General features: G+C 32.5%; 1 protein-coding gene across 3 annotated transcripts in view; it reads left to right on the top strand.

Annotated features, from left to right (window-relative positions):
* ADAM2 (ADAM metallopeptidase domain 2) overlaps positions 1-20747 on the top strand; it is a 102904-nt gene that overhangs the window by 18120 nt on the left and 64037 nt on the right. For all 3 annotated transcript variants that reach the window (XM_031950738.1, XM_031950739.1, XM_031950737.1), the window contains exons 3-6: positions 6400-6455; positions 10599-10677; positions 13004-13080; positions 13821-13995. In XM_031950738.1, coding sequence (XP_031806598.1) covers positions 6400-6455; positions 10599-10677; positions 13004-13080; positions 13821-13995 — 387 coding nt within the window. The remainder of the gene's footprint in view (positions 1-6399; positions 6456-10598; positions 10678-13003; positions 13081-13820; positions 13996-20747) is intronic.

Below are 20747 nucleotides of genomic sequence, written 5' to 3' on the forward strand. Positions count from 1 at the left end.
GCCCAGAAAAAGAACTCTGGGAGATGACTAAAAACCATTACATTGAATTTCCCAATCCCTATATTTATGCACACCTGCATTTTTGATTTCCTTCACAAGCTAATTGTACAATATTTCAGAGTCTGATTCTTTTTGTACAGCAAAATAACGTTTTGGTCATGTATACTTATTGTGTATCTAAGTTATATTTTAATATATTTAACATCTACTGGTCATCCTGCCATCTAGGGGTGGGGGTGGGGGGGTAAGAGGTGAAAAATTGGAACAAGAGGTTTGGCAATTGTTAATGCTGTAAAGTTACCCATGTATATATCCTGTAAATAAAAGGCTGTTAAATAAAAAAAAAAAAAAAAAAAAAGATTACACAAGACCTAGCAGCTATTATTTTGAAGGACATAGAACATAAGAGCTGGGGTTATGACTAAAGATAATTTACTCAGCAAAGTTATGTATGATCCTAAATGAAAAAAGACATTTAACTAATTGAAAGACTTTCAGGTATTTGTGATATATAGAGCAAAATTTAATAGAAAATTTGACATAAAATCCTGGAGAAATATAAGGTAAACATTAAAGACCAATTATAAAGGAATTCAATAAGGACAAATTGTTTACTACTTATATGTGAAAATGTTATCAGTACTTTTCTGACTGTAATTATTATTTGGCTAGTTTGAAAAAAGCTCAGACTGACCTGGGTATGATGAAGTAATTCTAAAAAATTAAAATGTGAAGGGAGAAATAAAAAGGAGTAATTATCTTATACAAATGAGTCATGAAAAGAAGAATTGATATAGAAGAAGCAAGTGGTAGTTTGGGGGGGGGGCAGAGTTGAATAGTGCTAGAACTTACTCTCATCAGAAATGAGTTAAAAGAGAAAACAGCATATACATCTAGAAGAGTACTGAAGTGTTCTAAATTTAGAAAGAAATAAGAGATAGGGAATAGGGTGAAGTAAGAGGATGAAAGAGGAACTCTTAGAAGGGTAGGTAGATTAAGGAATAGGAGGGCAAGATAATGAGTAGAAGTAAATTAGAAAAGGATAGTGAAGAATAATAGGCAAAAGGGAACTATATAAGAAATTTAGCTTAGAATGTAAATGGGATGAGTTCATTCATAAACAGAAATAGATTAGAATTTGAATTCAACAATTTTTTTGATTTCAGGTAACACAATAAAAATGAGATATACACAAAGATAAAGGACTGGAATATAATTTATTATATAAAAAAGCAGAGGTAGTAAACATGGTTTCAGACAAAGATAAAGTTAAAATAGATTTAATTAAAAGAGGAAAAAAAGGGAAACCATGCTATTTATCACCAATATTATTCATTATTGTTTAGACCATTTAAAATAACTAGACAATATAAAATACCTAAGAGTATACCTGCCAAAATAGATGCAGGAACTGCATTAGCATAAATGTAAAAGACTTTTTGTATAAATAAATGCAGACAAACAATTGGAGTAATATTTATTGTGCATGGGTTGGTAAAGCCTATATACATATATGCATATATATGGTATTTAATAGTATTTTATTTTTCCAAATACATGCAAAGATAGTTTTCAACATTCACCTTTGCAAAACCTTACATTATGAATTTTTTTCTGTTCCTTCCTCTCCTCCCTTCCCAAGATAGCAAGCAATCTGATGTAGGTTAAACATATGCAGTTCTTCTAAACATATTGTAAACATAACTTTTACATGCATCTGGAAACCAGAAAATTAATGTGACTCATTTTATTGTGATTTTTGCTTTTTGTGGTATTTGGAATTAAACTTGCAGCATTTCCAAGGTATGCATGTAATTTTTTTTTAGGATTAATATAAGTAGTAAGTATTTAAGGCAATATTCAAACCTAAGTCTTCCTGATTCCAAGTCCACTGCATTATCCACTCTGTTAATGTAAATATTTTGTTACATATAGGATCTTTTGTCCTTAAATTTCTTGATAAACATCAGGCCTTTGGACTTAACAGTTTGTAATTTGAAGTAGTTTGAATGGGGTAGTAAATTGAAAAATAATGCAGTGAGAAATTTGAGAAAGAATATAATTCTCTTTTTTGGAGATGATATAGAAGAAAATTTTATTTTTGGGGGGGATGGTAGAGTCAAGGATATATCTTTAAGATAGAAAATCTGAATATATTTAGAGGCTTTAGGAAGTGAACTAGTAGATGGGAAGAAAGTGAAGATAAAAGAACAAGGATAGTCATTGTGGTAAAATTCCCTGCTGAAGAGTTAAGAAGGGAATGGGAAGCTGGGATTCAAGCAGAAGCATTGCTGCTGACAGAGAAGGGGTATCTTTTTCTGGAGAGTGGTACAAAGAAAACAAGGACATGTGTAGGCAGGTTTTTAGGTATTGAAAAAGGAAGATGAATGATCATCTCATTTTTTCAATAAGAAGCAAACAAGCAATTCATACTGTAGTGTTTTACTTATTGTTTTGTGGAAGTTATTAGGTTTCTGTGAGTGGAAACAAATATGAAGAACAGAGATAAGGAGAGATAAGTGAAAGTGGAGCCTGCTTATAATAGAGAGAAAAATTCAAATGGTACTTTGGAAAGACCAAGTAGAGTAGGGATTTTGGAAAGGCAACTGAAGTGGATGGAAATCAAAGAATAGAGAGTAGAAATAAAGAAGCTAAAAGTAGGGATTTGTAAGCTATGAGTGGGAAAAGAAGCAATTAATTGTGGTACCATGGAAAGAGTGCTATATTTAAAATAAGAAGAATCAGAGGATCTCAATTCAGATTTCTAGCTTGACTCTTTAGCTGCTTGTGATCAAGGGCAAAGAACAACCTCCTTGAATCTCTGTTACTTATCAGGAAGATTAAGGAGTTGGTTTAGTTGACTGTTAATTATCATGATATCCATCTTCCAGGGATCTGTGATTATTAAACATATGATGAATATTTCTTCCAAAGAGATTTTTTTTGCAATGGAAAACAGAATGAACATGATAAACAACGAGTGGAAATTCAAGATTAGTGATAACCTGCATTTGGATGCCCTCAGTGAGTTCAAGTTACAAGGTCTTGCAAGGTGTTGTACATCTTTGCAGCAATAAAATCAAATCAAAACAAAAAACAACTGGTAAATGTGACATCTGAGACTCTATTGCTAGTAATGATTGGTGGACCTTAAGAGAATAAAGTAGATGCCTGAGGATTGCAGGAGGGTAAATATTCCAAGTTTTTAAAAAGGGTAGATTATGGAATCTGCAAACTAGATTTTTTGTTTCTGGACAGTTGAGGAATACTTAATTAAAGAAATGTTTGAAATTACTTAGGAAAGCAGAAATCACTGAAATCTAAAAATGTCTCCACTGAGAACAGGATATTCCAGACTAACCTTATTTTATTTATTAATTTTTTTATACATTGCAAATAAATGCAGTGGAAGATGTAGGGAATGCTTTAGATCTATTGTACTCAGAGTTCAGACACATTTGACAAAATTTCTCAAGCTAAGTTAATGGATAAGATAAAGAGTTAAAGGCAGGATAATAATAGTTATGTTGATTCAGAATTGGTCAAATTATGGAATACAAAGAATTAATAGATCTGTCTCAACTTGGGGGAAGTTCTCTAATGGAAGTCTCAAGGGATCTGCCTTCAACTCTGTGTTGTTCAACATTAAAAACAAAATGTCAAGGATGAAACCATAGAAGGCATGTTTATCAAATTTGTTGATGATTCAGATGTATCTGGGAAAGGGGGTGGGGAGAATCACTTGTATGATGTTCAGAGATGTCTTATATTTACACATTTTCAGCTTCAGTTCTTGGATTGTAATTTTGTGCTGAGTCTGATCAGTCTCTTTCTATACTATTGAATAGACCGAGTGTGTCTAGGATGATTTTTTTTCTTTCTGGAGTCTAGATGCTGTTATTCTTGCAAGTCTAGAGAGGTATTATATTTAGAGATCTATGTTTTGCCTAAGTCCCTAGTTAACAGTTTCTATTTCCTTGTGTTCCACCAAGATTTCAACTTCAGCTAGTCTCCTTCTCATCTTTGTTCAATAATTAACTTGAAGTTTGCTTCATTTTCTGCTTTGACCTCAGTACTCCAGGGGATTTGTGGATCAAATCGGTCACAGGTCTCCTGCAAATGTATTTATTGAGTTTCAGTTTCATTCAATTACATGTAAATAAGGAGGAAAAGAGGTGGATGGGAGAAATTCTGTTTCCTGTGGTGTTCAATCCTAGATTTCTGTTTTAGACTCACTTTTCTTCATACTCACTTGGTGATTTCATCAGGATGAATGGTCTCTTTTATTATTTCTACCAGTATATGAGTACCAGATCTACACATCCAGATTTAGTTTCTCTTATGAGTTCCAATCTCTCATTTTCCAATATCTACTAAATACTTCTTGTTTTCCTTGCCTTCCTTCAAGTCTCAGATTTTGTTTCCTTTCTTCTTCAAACCAACTCTCCAAATGCAAGTGCCTTCCGTTTCTATGAGCCTACTTATTTACATGTTGTCTCTCTCATTAGAATAGATTCCCTGAGAATGGATACCTGTTTTTGTTTTTTGTATTTCCAGTGCTTAAGACAGTATCAGCATATAGTGGTTCTTAATAAAAGCTTATTGTGGTACTGGTATGTAATTTGATGAATACAATAAATATGATTACAAATAAATATAATTTAATAAATAAAATCATGGCAGTTCTCTTCTATTATTTCTTACATTATGGTGCTTAGATTTTTTGTCCTGTTGTGTTCTTCTGGGAAACTTATGATCCTTAGGTTTTCTCTACACATGTCTTTGAGATCCATATGTTTTGCTTGACTAGTGAGCATATTTTTCTTTTAATGTTCTTGGTTTTTTGTTTCTCTTCTTTTAGATTGCCCTTCACTTCTGTTTATTTATATTCCCAATCTATTTTTCTTTTCTTTTCCTTTTTTTGTTTCTTTGGTGAAGCTTGCTATTGTAGATCCAAGTTTTTCTTTTCTGTTCATTATTTTTGCAGTGTAGTTCATAAAACTTTTCTCTTGTAATTCTCATTTCTCTTTTAAACCATTCAGAAACAGTAGATTATTGTTCATGTTCTCATAGTTCATCAAGTCCTCTGTTTCATTAAAATTTTTCATTTGTTTTGAAGTATTTATTCATAGATGCCTTACTTTGTTTTTGACTTCTTGTATCTTTTGTAATTTGTCTTTTCTCCCCATTAATATTCAATGAAATTATCTAAAGTTTTGTGATTGATTTCTAAAACATGATCCCTTAGGGTTAGATTGATTAGGTTGATTAATGTTTTCTTTAATATCTTTTATTGAATATAATGTTTATTGTATCCTTGTCAGAAACAGTTTTGTTTTTATGCATTTGCTTGTGAAGATTTTTTATGTCAATTTTATTATGTTATTCATAATAACAGATTGATTCAGAATAAAGTAATCATAACCAGGAAAACAATATACAAAATGACTTCAGCAATATAAATGGAAAGAACAACATATGCACCCAAACAGTTGAATATTACAAAATTATAATGATAAAAGAAGAGATATGAGAAAATATTTTTCCTGCTTTGTTGAAGAGGCGGGGTACTATGCCTATAGAACACCACTCTTAATGTCAGACTTTTGGACATATTGTTTTAGAATTGTTTTCTTGCTCCTTTTTTATTCTTTGTTATAAGGAATGATTCCCCTGAAGGTTGGATGGGATATGAAGAGAGATATTAATGAGGAATATTAGTGATATAAAACAAAAAAATCAATACCATTTATTTTTTAAAATCCAATTTATAGATTATGCTCTAGTGTTTAGTCTAATCTTTCTAGGTTTATACATGATCAAAAATTAAATTGCATTCTTATAGTTTTAATTATATTTTTCTGTATTGTAATCCTTTGAAAAATTGATAATCTTTATAGCTTTGTTTAGTTAACCCATATATTAAATCAAATGAAGTGCCTTATTTTCTGACTACTATGCATAAATTGGAGTCTATAGGATATTAGAAGTTGAAATAACTTTATTCAGTTATAGGAGTGTAAATTATTTGGTTGAAAATAGTAAAAATTTTAGACTCTATGTAGGTGTTAAAATCTTATTAAGATAATTCTTGACTTCATTGAATATTCTTTTGTAAGTTGCTGTAGATGAGTGGCCATAAGATTTTGACCCAGATTTAAATTCTGTGACATTTATCTCTGTTGCTATGTAGGCTAAAAAATTGGATTTTTTTTTTTTGTTGACACATTAAAAAACATCATTCTAGGTTCACCTTCATTACATTTAACATACTTAGTACCAAATTCCATGTTTCAATTTAGGAAATATATTTTATACTTTTTGTCAAAAGTAATAAGTATTACCAATTTAAAAATGGTTAAAATTGCTCTCATTTATTTCTATTTGCTTTTATAACAGGTATCTTACAACATTACAATAGAAGAGAAGCCATATATTTTGCTCCTAAAACAAAAGTAGGTGACTAATTAACTTGTACCTCATAGTCCTGTTGGGCGTATCCATTAATTAAACCTCATTTTGCACGTTAAATTTTGATTTTAAAATTTGCTAGATTGATAACATTTCCTTTTTATTGCTTTGGATTCCCCTTACCTCAGATTTCTGCCTTTTTGAGAACATGAAATTTGAAAATTTGAAATATATTATCTTTAACAGATATTTGAACCAGGTATACATAGAAAAATATCAAGTATTTAATGAAAAAGTGTGTGGAGACACATCAAGAGGTAGATTTTCTCTTCTAATACTCTTGTTACATGAGGTTAACAAAGTTCTAGAAAATTCTCTTCTATTATTTTTTACATTGTGGTGCTTATATATATTTTTTGTCCTGTTGTGTTCTTCTGGATTTTTATGACAACTTAGGTTTTCTTTACAAATCTTGTCTTTAAGATCCATATGCTTTGCTTATATACTGTGCATATTTTCTTTTAATTTTTAAAAAATTTCTCTTCTTTTAGATTGCCCCCCACTTCTGTTTATTTATATTCCCAATCTATTTTTCTTTCTTTAATTTCTTTGGTGAAGCTTACTATTGCAGATTCAATATTTTTCCTATTCTTGTTCATTATTTTTGTTGTGCAGGACATAAATTTTTTCTGTTATAATTCTCATTTCTCTTTTAACCATTCAGAAACAGTATATTGTTGTTCCATATTCTCATAGTCCACAAGGTCCTCTATTTTGCATGTTTTTGCAACATTTATTCATAAATGCCTTACCTTGTTTTTGTCTTCCTGAGATCTTTTGTAATTTATCTGCAGTAAAGACTGCAGAGAGGTTAAGAAAAGAGAAAAAGGTTATTAGATTTTTCAATTAAGTGAAGTGATTCCCTAAAATTGTAATTGTAATCTTCAGTGAAATTATCCAATGTTTTGTGATTGATTTTTAACTCACTAATCACTTAAAGTTAAGTTGATTAATATGAAATTATTTGTGTTTTCTTTAATAATCCTTTATTGCATAAAATGTTTATTATATACTTATCAGTAACATTTTTGCTCTAATGCATTTGCTTGTGAAGTTTTTATGTCAAATACATGGCCATTTTAAAAAGATCCTACATACAATTGAGAAATATGTATCATCAGAGTCATATTGAATATTCATAAAATTCTATTCAGAGTTTTAATTTCTTTTGTGTTCATTTAAAAAAAAATTATCAAGGCTTGCAAAGACATACATGGAGTTCTCTGACACTTTATAATAATATCTGGCAAGTCTTATGTGACCATAGTTTATTACTTGAACTCCTTTATTAGTACATGAATAATTTTTTTGACATGGAAGCTATAGATTTTGGCAATGATGTTTAACTTGGGGATTCTTTTAGGAGGTGATTGATGGATTTTTCAGATTTTCTTTTTGCTTCTTTTTTTAAAAGTTTGGAAAGTTTTCTTTTATAATTTCTTGAAACATTGTCTAGGTTATTATTATTATTTTTTGGTCTTATCCTTCAGATAACCTAATCATTTTTAAGACAAAAAAATTCCATAGGGTCATAGTCAAATATGAGCGTTTAATGACTGAATAAATTACAACAGGTTATGAAGGGCTTTTAGCATGTGAAAGAAACTTTGATCATGAAGGTGACAGGCAGCCACTGGATTTCATTTAGTGGTGGATGTGACATAGAAAATGCTTAAGAAGATCACTTTGACAGCTGAGTGGAGGATGGACTGGAGTAGTATAAACATTTCAAGGAAACTAACCAGTAGACCACTGTAATAGTCCAGGCATAAGTTGGTGAAGCCCATTAGTAATGTGATGGCTGTATCAGATGAGAGAAAGGGGTAAATGTAAGAAATGTTGTGATGTTAGCAGGTCTTGGCAACAGATTTCATAAGTAGATTCAGAAAGTAATGCCTTGGGACTGACTTCTAGGTTGTGAACTTTGGGGGTCTAGGAATGGTGTTACAGATAGTATTAAAGAAGTTTGGAAAGGTGGAGACTTTAGGGGAAAAGATAATGACTTCAGTTTTGGATGTGTTAAGTTTAAGCTGTCTCCTGGAACCCTATTTGATTTGGTCAATAGGCAATTGGGTATGCGAGACTGGAGCTCAACAGAGAGGTTAGGATTAGATATGTACATTTGAGAAACATCTTTATAAAGATGATAATTGAATTCATTGGAGCTGATAGGATCATCAAATAAAATAGTTTAGTGGGAGAAGAGAAAGGGATCCAGGACAGAATCCAATGTGAGTGGACATTATCTGGTGATCTCCATGAAAATCCAGCAAAAGAAATTGAAAAGGTTAGTGATATAAGTACAAGAGGAACCTACAGAGAGTAGTGTTATGAAAACCTAGAAAGAAGAGAATATCAAGGAAAAAAGAATGATTGACAATGTCAAAGACTGCAGGGAGGTTAAGAAAAGAGAAAAAGGTTATTAGATTTTTCAATTAAGTGAAGTGATTCCCTAAAAGTTCAATATGGGAAACATAGGAGAATGTAACTAATAGAAGAGTGAAAGCCTGGAAGAGAAACTATAGGATCGAGGCATTGGAAGTAATAGACACAAAAGAGGGCTTGGTGTAGCAAAACAGATTTGATTATGATTAGATAAGGACATTTCAGAGTTCATGAATATGCAAATTACATTTGTGGGCCATGGCAAATGGTATGACCATTTTTGTGTATGTCTAAAGTGGGGGGGGGGGGGAATTTAGTAATAGTTACATGAAATGAATAAATTGAGGAATTGGGAAATTAAAATAGGGAAATTATGAAATTAGGGTGTTATCAATATATATGTTTAAGTCCTCTAGTAGGAAATTGGAGATTAGAAGGATTGTGAGGTAAACACAAAACCATTGAAAAAAGATGGGAAATATCCTGGAGGTTGTTGCATGACAGTTACCAGAATTTTGATTAGATAGTGGATATGAACATACCCTCATCTTCTTGTAATATCATATTAAATCTTTAACACTAAACTTGTTTTAAAAGGTATGTGCATAGAGACCTGATAACTATACATCTCATATAATAGGATTTGATGATGATATTAAAGATTATCTAAGCCAGTCTCATTTTATTGATATTGATAAAACTAGTAATTGGAAGTTTAAAAAGCTCTATAGTCACAAAAGATCATAGAATATTGGAATTGGAAGGGATTAAAAAAATTCATCAGTCCAATTAATCTACAATACTGGATTCCTTCCACAACATCCTTAATAAGTTGTCACCTAGTCTGTATTTGAACATTGCTACTTATTATGATCCAAAGTGGAAGGGGCTTCCTCAGCTATTTTAGCAGCCTTCTGATTCTATTCTTGGTAAGTTCTTCTTTTGTGTTCCAAAAATGGAACCAAAATTTTGGAAAGGATCCCAGACCAGCCATGCCCTATTTTCTTCATTCTTAGACATTCTCCAGACTTGGTCAGTATGCCACTGTATAGGTACCTGCTTTTCACTTCTCCTTTTGTATATTGTTTTGGGTGTATTCTCCCTTTAAAATCTGCTTGTACTGTGTCCACAATGATTATCATAGTGCCTGGCAGAGTGTCAGTGCTTAAACAATGCTTATTGCTTATCTGCAATATTTTATCTTTTAGAAATGTTATGCAGCACACCTTTTCAACACATCTGTCCATCTCTTTTTAGGGACATCAACTACATGCTTGAATGTAACTATCATCTTATCCAATGGAGATAGCTTCCAGTGGTACAAACTGCAACTTATTCATGCCTTCTTATTTTGCATGAATCTTACTCATGTCCATAAATCTCATGAAAAAAAATTAGATTAAAAATACATTTGAGTTAGATGTGGCTTTTTGGAGTAAGAATGACTAATCAGAAAACACTATTATTACACATTACACATTAAAAAAGTGGTTTGGGCCTGTGATTTTCCAATCTTGCTCATTACTCTTCTCATTGAGGAACCTAGCCTATTATTTTTGTACATGCTATTTGATTTCATGGTATTTAAAATTTATGGTTACCAAACTATTACAGAAAATATTTTCCCAAAGTAAAAACTAAATTCAGATCCTACTTTATATATGTATATATATATAATTTCTCTTTAATCATTTCTACAGATACACTTATTTAACAAAATAATTTCTTTCTTTGTTTTGCAGAATTTTTTTACCTCATGATTTTAGGATTTATACTTACAATGAAGAGGGATTTTTGACTTCCCTTGTTCCTTTTTTTAAGGTATGGCTTAGATACTGTCATTAAATTTGTAATTCCCTTATATCTTTATCAGATGATTTAGAGTGACTTTTTATGTATTTCTATTCTTGAGCAAAACAATTTAAAGGATAATTTTCCTCCTATTGAAGATCATATTCTATTAGTTTTAGTGTGTAGGATCACTAAGTTTTAAAGACAAGTAGCTTTTGGAGTCATGAATATATATATAGGCACAAAACTTAGACACAAAAGAGGTGTTGATTAGAGACTGAAAAAGACATGACTTAGATCAAGGACTATTATTTCTGAGTGTTAAAGAATAACCAGAAGCTTAGTGCTAAGAATTTGAACTGTACTCTAAAAGCATTCATGTGAGACTCTGTACAATTAGGAAAAATTATTAGTCTATTAATTAAGTACTTGCTGTGTGTAGAGCCCCAAGTTCTCAGTACTAGGGAAGATATAATGTTTAGCTAAGATACATTCCCACTCTGGAATTTACAATCTAACAAGGCAGATAAATACACACAGATAAGTTACATTAGGGAGGTATAAAAGGTGTATTCAGTAAGTAGTGTGATATAATAAGAGTACTGGAATCAGAAAAATCTACATTTAAATACTGCCTCAGACATTTATTACTTTGACCCTGAATCTCAATGTCTTCATTTGTAAAATGATGAAGTTGGGACTCAATTAATCAAGATCTATTTTAGTTTTTAAGTTTTGTATTTTAGTTTTAAGTTTAGTATCCTGTTATAAAAGAAAATGCCATGTGATATCTAAGCATTTGACTTAAGTTGTGAAGAAGGGGTGGAAATTCAACAAAAGGAAGAAGGAAAATAAGTCTTGTCAAATGATAATAAATTATAAAAGTTTTAATTATGACCTGAAATCCAGGTGAGCTAGATTCAGAGTGTCATCAACAAGAACATGAGCTATAAAAATCATTTTTGATCACAGCAACTCAAAAAAGCCATTTACAAAGGTGTCTAAGAGGTATAATGTGTCTTGGTGGAGAGATTACATACATTAATTTCATTCAATTCCCAAACACTGAATTATCTGAAAGATGCAGTTTCATATTTAGATCCTCATTGCTTCTCATCTGGACTAAGCACTAGTAACTCTCTAGTACTCTGGATTAAATACAAAGTCCTGCCTGCCATTTAAAACCCTTTCTAATCTGGTTCCAACTACATTTCCAGTCTCATTCACTACTACCCTCTACACACTTTTGTGCATTGATCTGGCCAAATTGGCTTTGTTGCTCTTCCTCACACATGTGACTTGTCTTTTCACTTCTCTAACTGTATACAGATTGTCCTCCAAGCCCAGAATGATCTCTTTCCGCGCACCTGCTGCTGTTATAATGTTCATGCTATTCCCTAAATGTGACCTATTTTCCTCCTCTGAGATTTTGGCTACTCCTTGTGATTAGAATGCTCTTCCTTCATACCCCTCTGATTCTTAGAATATCTAGTTTTCTTTAGGGCTTATACCTTATGCCATATCCTATGGGGAGGTTTTTCTTGATTTCCCTAGTTAGGATACTTTCCTCCAATTTTGTTTTATTTACTTATCTGTTTACATATTGTATATCCCAGAGCTTTTTAATTTTTTTTTGTCTTGGAATCCACAGTACCTGGCACAATGCCTTTTATGTAGTAGAAATTTAATAAACACATTTTGAATTGAATTGAATTTTTGGAGTTTTAAACTTAGAGGTAATTATCAATAAAAGTATTTGACAAATTGGAGTAAAATTTTCCTTAAAATATTATACACTAACCACTTTTATTGAGGAAGTGATAGAACTACAAATATATATTTTTTTCAGCTAGGGCTGTGTATAAACACACAGACATTCTTCTATTTAGTTGTGACTCCTGCTTTTTAAAATGTAAAAATATGATAAGATGTATAGCCAAGACAACAATTTGTAATTTGTTAAAGTCTAAACATGCATAGAATAGCAGAAAAAATTAGAGTCTCTATCTATTCATTAGCTTATAAAAAAATGCTACTAAACTGGGTCTTTTTCAGCTAAGTGCTTTCTTGATGTTGGAAATATGACATAGCTTGTAATCATGAAAAACACACATAGTATTATAGTTAATGTTCTTTTCTTCTAATGAAGACAGAGAACCCTAATCATGAAGTTTAAGAAGGGAGCATAGAATCTAATCATTAATTGAACTCCTGCAGTATTCATAGCATATTGGTAGTTGATTAAGCATATTTTGAATATTACTTGACAAATTATGAGATGATTTTAATTTGTGATATCAAATCTTTGAGTACCTCTTAGGTTCAACAAATTATTTTATTTGTGTTTAATTTTCAGAACTTTTGCTTCTACCATGGACATGTGGCAGATTTCCCAAAATCACTTGTGACACTCAGTACTTGTTCTGGAATCAGGTAATCAGGTCATGGGTATATCCTTTTATCATTATAGAATGCTAAATTTTTTAAAAAATCCTCTTCTTTTATCTAGTTAAAAATGTAAATGGAGAAAGTGCATAGTGAGGAGAAGTTATCTAAAATATGGAAGTGGAACGGGAATAGTTTACTACTTCTGTTCTAGAAATATTACCAAGTAGACACTGATAGTGTCTAAATAATATACAGACTGTTTCTTTTTTTTCTTCCCTTCCTTCCCTTCCTTCCCTTCCTTCCTTCCTTCCTTCCTTCCTTCCTTCCTTCCTTCCTTCCTTCCTTCCTTCCTTCCTTCCTTCCTTCCTTCCTTCCTTCCTTCCTTTTTCTTTCTTTCTTTCTTTCTTTCTTTCTTTCTTTCTTTCTTTCTTTCTTTCTTTCTTTCTTTCTTTCTTTCTTTCTCTTTCTCTCTCTATTTTTTCTTTCATTCTTCTTTTCAATCTACTATGCACTTCTCCATTGTTTTAGTCATAGTTAGCTCTTTCTGACATATAGCAATAGTCTTAAAACATTGATATGAAAAGATCGGCCTCTACTCTCAAAGGAAGCTTGTAATCAGTAAAAAGTGAATAGTGTGATTTTCAACACATTTTTTTTTGAAATTTAGTAAATGTGTTGCCACCTTAATCCCAATTTTTCTTACTCTGAGGTATCCTTAGTAGAGCTCTTTAGTATTTTTCTTATAATGAAGTTTTAATTTTCAAATGTGGTGTTTGAATTTATAGAGGTTGGTTACAATTTGAAAATTTCACATATGGAATTGAGCCTCTGGAGTCTTCAACAGGATTTGAGCATGTGGTTTATCAAGTAAGAAATGAAAACACAGATGTCTTTCTGTATGCTGAAAAGGACATGAATATGAAGTCAAGAAAATCCCCTTATAAATTCCAGATGGCTAATGTGAGTGATGATTTGCTCCAATTATGCATTTTGTATAATATAAACAGTATTTTTATTACTTACAGATTGCATACTGCAATCCAAGGTCAAGATGCTTAACCAGAAGTTTTTGCTGAGATTTCAAAGCATCATCCAGTAGATCTCTATTACTTCCAGGCTGTAATGTTTGCTCAGTGATTTTTTTTTTTATTGTCTATACCGTTTCCCCTTACTTCCCTGACAGATCAAGCAGCTTCTCTTCAAAAAAGATTGGGGGATCCTATCTTAGTGAAGGCTTAATAGATGTAAGAGTCTGAGAATTTAAATTTGAAAGGGAATTTTGAGAGATCACAAAGCAAACATCACTTTATTGACATAGAAACCGAGGCCAGGAGAGATGTAGTCTCTTCTTCCAAACTCAAAAAATTAGTGTCATGCTTCTTCCTTTCCTTTTACAACCTCAGAATTTTCTCAACACCTATAGTACTCATTGGTGTTCTTTGAATACTACTTTGAATATTACTTGACCAAGTTACTTTTCATTCATTTTATATTACAAGATGATTATAAAACAGTGGTGTCAGGTGCTTGAGCACTTGGCATGACTAGTTAATCACCAATTTGCTTGTTCAAATGCTGTTACAAAGAAATCTATTGCACATTCATTCATCTATTAGAGGAACAAGATAATGTAATCGGCTCCCTCAATGAAAATTTAGAAACTGAATTCTTAATTCTTCTCTGTCTGTTATTTCCTATTTCTTTGGATAAATTTGTTAGCTGTTTAGAAAGCTAAGCATTCAAAGAATAGACAATTATTTTTAAATTGTACAAAAAACTGCAGAAAAGTATTTCTCTTCCTTTTGAACTAAAATAATTTATTTAGTTTTTTGTTTCTTAAGCCTTTCTGAAAAAAAATTTCTTTTCTTTTCATATCACTTTGATTTCTGAATTCATCCTTTTTTCTTTTTCTACCTCACCAATTATCTCTTGTAACAAACAATTAATGATAAAGAGAAAAAATCAGCAAAATGACAAAATTCATCAACAAAGTTTGACAGTATTTGCATTTTTGCATACACATGGGTTCCCAGCCTCTGCATTTTCTCATCTGATCTTCTTCAGGAGCAAGTTCTTATAGTTTCTAGTTTTGTGTTGTGGCTTCATTGTTATTTTGTTGATCTTTCCACTTAAATTGTTTTAGTCATTATTGTTTTGCTGCTTTTGCTGACTTCAAATTATATGTGAATTTAGATTGAGACAGGCAAATAGTCTTCATTCCAGTTCTCAAGTGACTTTTAGTTCACTGACATTTAGGATAATTGAGTGAGTATTCATTGCACCACCTACTATAGTATAGAGGCAAAAGCAGGATTCAAATAGTGATTCTTGTGCTTACTATGTGTGATATCAAAGAAGTTATTTAACCTCTCTGGATCTCAACTAATCTATAAAATGAGAGAGATGGATTGTGATGATAGAAATTTATATTTCCATGGTACTTTGGGGTTTATTAAACTTCCTCCCCCCAACAACAACTTTGTGAGGTACAAATTAGAAGTATTAAAATCACCATTTTACATTTGCTCATGGTCAACACAGCTAAACAAGTGTCAGAATTGGAATTTGAAGTCAGTTGTTTCTTGATTCTAAAACTCTTTCTATTATACTACTATGATTTCTTAAGTTAGTGCTAAATGCTAAGTTTCTCTGACTTTTTAATAATAGAAAGTCACAGCAAAGGAAAATGTAAGTACTAAATTGTGGATAGGCTCTACTGGCAGACCTGAGTTTGAAAAGTTATATCCTTTGTAGGCTCAAAATAATAGATCATGGAGAGGTTTAAATTGTTTCTCTTGGTTGTTCTAATGAGACAAATTGAACAAATTGTTTCTTCCTTTTACTTTTCCAAAATCCTAATATCTAAAATCTTAAAATCCTAGAATAACACTGGAGAATTTTTAACCTGGGATCATGTAAGCCAAAACTTTCTTAGAAAATTAATCACTTTTTCCTCCTTCTCTCCCTCCCTTCATCCATAATCCATAGATGTTTTAAAAAACCTTGTGAAGTTCCTTTAAAGTCCTACACAATCTCACTATAAAGAGTTATGTGAAGGATATCTAGAAACTTAGAATAATTACTCTAACCCCCAAATTAGTATAGGATGTTGAATTGTATCCTTTAGTGAGCATCACATTAACTATTGGATTAATTAATGTAGATGAAACCAGCTACTTACTAACTCTTACTAACTCTTTTATTTTGAAGAGTTCAATTTTACATTAGTCGCTTCCCAATGATTACGCCTCCTCCCTTGTGATGAAAAAATATATAGGCAAGCAAAACAGATCAACATATTAAACTTGTCTAAAAATGAATGACTCATTCCACACGTTTACTGCTTCTCTGCTGGGACACATACTTTCCATCAGTCCTCTAAAGCCATGGTTGTTCATTTTATTAATCAGCATTCTCAAGTCTTTTAATACTATTTTTCTTTACATTAGTATAGTCATTGTATAAAATTATTATCCTGTATATATATTTCACACAGGATCAATTCATTCAAGTCTTTCAGAGTTTTCTTAAGTCTTCACATATTCAGTGAACACCCACTTTTTAGCTTTTTGCTATTATAAAAGTATTATTGTAAAATTCTTATATGCAGGACTTTCTGTGTTCTATGTCATTGGGCTATATGCCTAGTAGTGGTGTAGTGAGGTCAAAGGTATGTGTTCAGTTTAGTATTTTTTTTCCTTTAGCATAATTCCAAATTGTTTTCCAGAATGGATAAGCCAATATTATGTCATTATGTCTGCCTTCTAATCGTCCCTCTACCATTAATATTTTTTTCTTTTGTCATTGTCCTCTGATAAAACCTTAGAGTTGATTCAATTTGTACTTTTTTCTACTATTAGTTATTTGGAAAAGTCTTTCATATAATTGTTGAAAGCTTTCATTTCTTCTGATGAAAACTGCCCATTCATATACTTTGATCGCTTATCTGTTGAGAATTGACTATTCTTATATCTTTTTGTTATTTTCATTCTCATATATTTTGTAACATTCTTATTCAAATTATGGATATTTGTTTTCATAAAATCCTTATAGAGAACATTTAGTACTTTGCAAATGTCTGAATCTTAATTCCCTTGTTATTTCTGAAAGTGTAGTCAGTGCATATTTTACCAGGCAACTCAGTGCTACAGAAAAACCAGAGTGGTTCAGTCACTTCTAAGCATTGGGTAGTTATTATTTCTTAAAAGAATTGCTAAAAGTGGAAGTTCAGTTTTAGTAAAACTTCAGATTTTTCTGAGTAACATCACTGACACATTCATTGAATTATAAACACTAACATTTGCTGTCATCCCAGACCCTTAAGGAATTTCTGCTCTGTGGTGCCATTGAGAGTGAAATTGTTGAGAGGCAGAGACAAGATGGTGGACTAAAGGCAGGAACTCCCCCAACCCCTCCCCCAAACTTCTCCAGATTCCCTTAAATAATGATTCTAAACAAATTTTAGAACATCAGAACACCCCAAAAGACAGAGTAGAACATTTTCCAGCCCAAAACGACTTGGAAGCTCAGCAGAAATAGTGGGAGTCCAGCATGCAGACCCAGCCCCAGCCCCAGCCCCAGCCTGGGCCTGACCTCCGAATCAGTGGCAGTGCTAGTGGCTTCCAGAACTTTCAGCCCAGAGACACCAGATGGAGCTGGAAGGTTAGCAGAAAATTCCCAGAGGGGGAATCCAGCACAATTCCAATTAGGCCTGGTCCTGGTCGCAGGCCTGGCCCTGGCCCCAGCTCCAGCTAGACTCCAGTGTCAGTGTGGCAGGACCTCTGAACAGCAGTGCTGGAGGCTTCTGGACCTCTAAGCCCAGAGACAGCAGGGGAGACTTGAAGGTCAGTGGAGAGGGTCTGTAGGGTGGGAGTCTGGTGTACAGTCCTAGCACAGCCTTGCAACTCACCCCCAGAGTCCCAGCCCCAACCAGAGTAACAGATTTTACAGCTACAGTGGGGTGGAGATGCACCTAACAGCTCCGAGGCATAAGAATGCTTGAGTGCTTAGGGTCAGATTATTAAGAAAGATTTCTGAAAACAGCTGCATAAACCCCCTGAAGTTTGGGAAAGTGCATATCCACTGGAAAAAGGGCTCTACTTTATTACTGTTTTTATTAAAGCCTTTTATTTTCAAAATATATGCATGGATAATTTTTCAACACTGATCCTTGAAAAACCTTGTATTTCAAATTTCTCTTCCTTTCTCTCACCCCCACCCCTAGATGGCAAATAATCCAACATATTTTAAATATGTTAAAATATATGTTAAATCAATATATGTATACATATTTATACAATTATCTTGTTGCACAAGAAAAATCAGATCAAAAAGGAAAAAAAATGAGAAAGAAAACAAAATGCAAGCAAACAACAAGAGTGAGAATGTTATGTTGTGATCCACACTCTTTCTGGGTGTAGGTGGCTCTCTTCATCACAAGATCATTGGAATTGGCCTCAATCATCTCATTGTTTAAAAGAGCCACATTCATCAGAATTTGTGGTGTTCTCTTCTTTTGTATAATATATGATGTTGTGGGCCAGAACTTGAAACAAGGTGTTGACTCACTGGAGTTGATGGAAACAATGCTTGTGTGCTTAGGTTTACACCTTTGGGAGAATTCACACATTAGAGCTCACACTTTTAAGAGAGTTTACATATTAGCTCACACATTAGTTCACAAGTTCGGGAGAGTCACAAGTCAGAAACCCACAATCCCACTCTCAGAGGAGGAGTCAACCTTTAGGTTCATATCTTTAAGAGATTATATATAAGGAGCTCCTGGAGTCAGAAGTAAGTTGAGTGAAGGAGATTGAGAAGTCAGGAGTCAGGAGTCAGTTGAGATAAAGGCAAAGGACTAGCAATGATACCTCTCAGAACCAAAGAAAGCTAACTGGGCTATTTTGGAAGAGACAATAAAAGACTGTACTTTAATCCCTGGCTGCATTTGAGGTGATTATTGATCGGATCCAAAACTAAGGCTGCCTCCAGAAAACCTCCCCAAGAAACCTGCTCTCAGAGAACCATCATATATTATACAAAAGAAGAGAACACCACAAGAATTGATCATCATATAATATTGTTGTTGTCATGTATAATGATCTCCTGGTTTTGCTCATTTCACTCAGCATCAGTTCATGTAGGTCTCTCCAGTCCTCTCTAAAATCATTCTGCTGGTTGTTTCTTACAGAACAATAATATTCAATAACAGTCATATCCCCTAATTATTCAGCCATTCTCCAACTTATGGACATCCACTCAGTTCCCAGTTTCTTGTCACTACAAAAAGGGCTGTCATATTTTTGCACGTGAGTCCCTTTTCCTCCTTTATGATCTCTTTGGAATATAGAGGCCATACTTTAAGTAATAGTTAAAAGTAGAGTAATAGCCTTGGAAAATGAGCAGAAAACAAAAAAATTTTGACCACTGAAAATTATTATGGTGACAAAGAGGATCAAAACACACTCAAAAGATGATAACCAAGTTGAAGCTCCTACATACAAAGACTCCAAAAAAAAAATAAGAATTAGGCTCAGGCCATGGAAGAACTCAAAAAGGACTTTGAAAATCAAGTAAGAGAGATAGAGGAAAAATTAGGGAGAGAATTGAGAGAGGTGCAAAAGAAAGTACAAAAAACTAATGAGGAGAAGAATGCCTTAAAAAGCAAAATTGGCCAATTGGAAAAGGAGGAACAAAAGGTCATTGAGGAAAATAATTTGTTAAAAATAGAATTAAGCAAGTGGACACTATTAACTTTATAAGAAATAAAGACACAATAAAGCAAAACCCAAAAAAATGAAAAAGAGAAAAAAAATGTGAAATATCTCATTGGAAAAATAACTGATCTAGAAAATAGATCCAGAAAAGATAATTTAAAAATTATTTGGTCTACCTAAAAGTCACAATCAAAAAAAGAGCCTGGACATCATCTTTCAAAAAATTATAAAGGAAAACTATCTTGATATTCTAGAACCAGAGGATAAATTAGAAATTGAAAGAATTACAGATCACCTCATGAAAGAGATCTCAGAATAAAAACTCTCAGGAATATTATAGCCAAATTCCAGAACTCCCAGGTCAAGGAGAAAATATTGCAAGCTTCCAGAAAGAAATAATTCAAGTATAGGGGAACCACAGTCAGTATAACACAAGACCTTGCAGCTTCCACATTAAAGAATTGGAAGACTTGTAATATGATATTCTGGAGAACAATGGAGCCAGAATTGGAACCAAGAATCACCTACCCAGCAAAACTGAGTATAATCTTTCAGAAAAAAATTGGTTATTCATTGAGACAGAGGATTTTCAAGTATTCATAATGAAAAGACCAGAACTTAATGGAAAATTTGATTTTCAAACACAGGACTCTAGAGAAGCATAAGGAAGTAATCAGGAAAGGATATCCTAAGGGACTTAATAAGGTTTTTCTGTTTATATTCCTACATGGGAGGATGATACTTGGAACTCATTAGAGCTTTCTCATTATTATGGCAATTAGAAGAAATATATATATATATATATATATATATATATATATATATATATATAGACAGAGGGCACGAGTGTGAATTGAATGTGATTATATATATATATATATATATTTTAAAAGATGAAATTAAGGGGTGAGAGAGGAATGGACTGGGAGAAAGGGAAAGGGAGAAGTGAAATGATGCAAATTATCTGCCATAAAAAAGAGGCAAGAAAAAAGCTTT

Source organism: Sarcophilus harrisii, chromosome 2, assembly GCF_902635505.1.
Source record: "Sarcophilus harrisii chromosome 2, mSarHar1.11, whole genome shotgun sequence".
Lineage (NCBI taxonomy): Eukaryota > Metazoa > Chordata > Mammalia > Dasyuromorphia > Dasyuridae > Sarcophilus > Sarcophilus harrisii.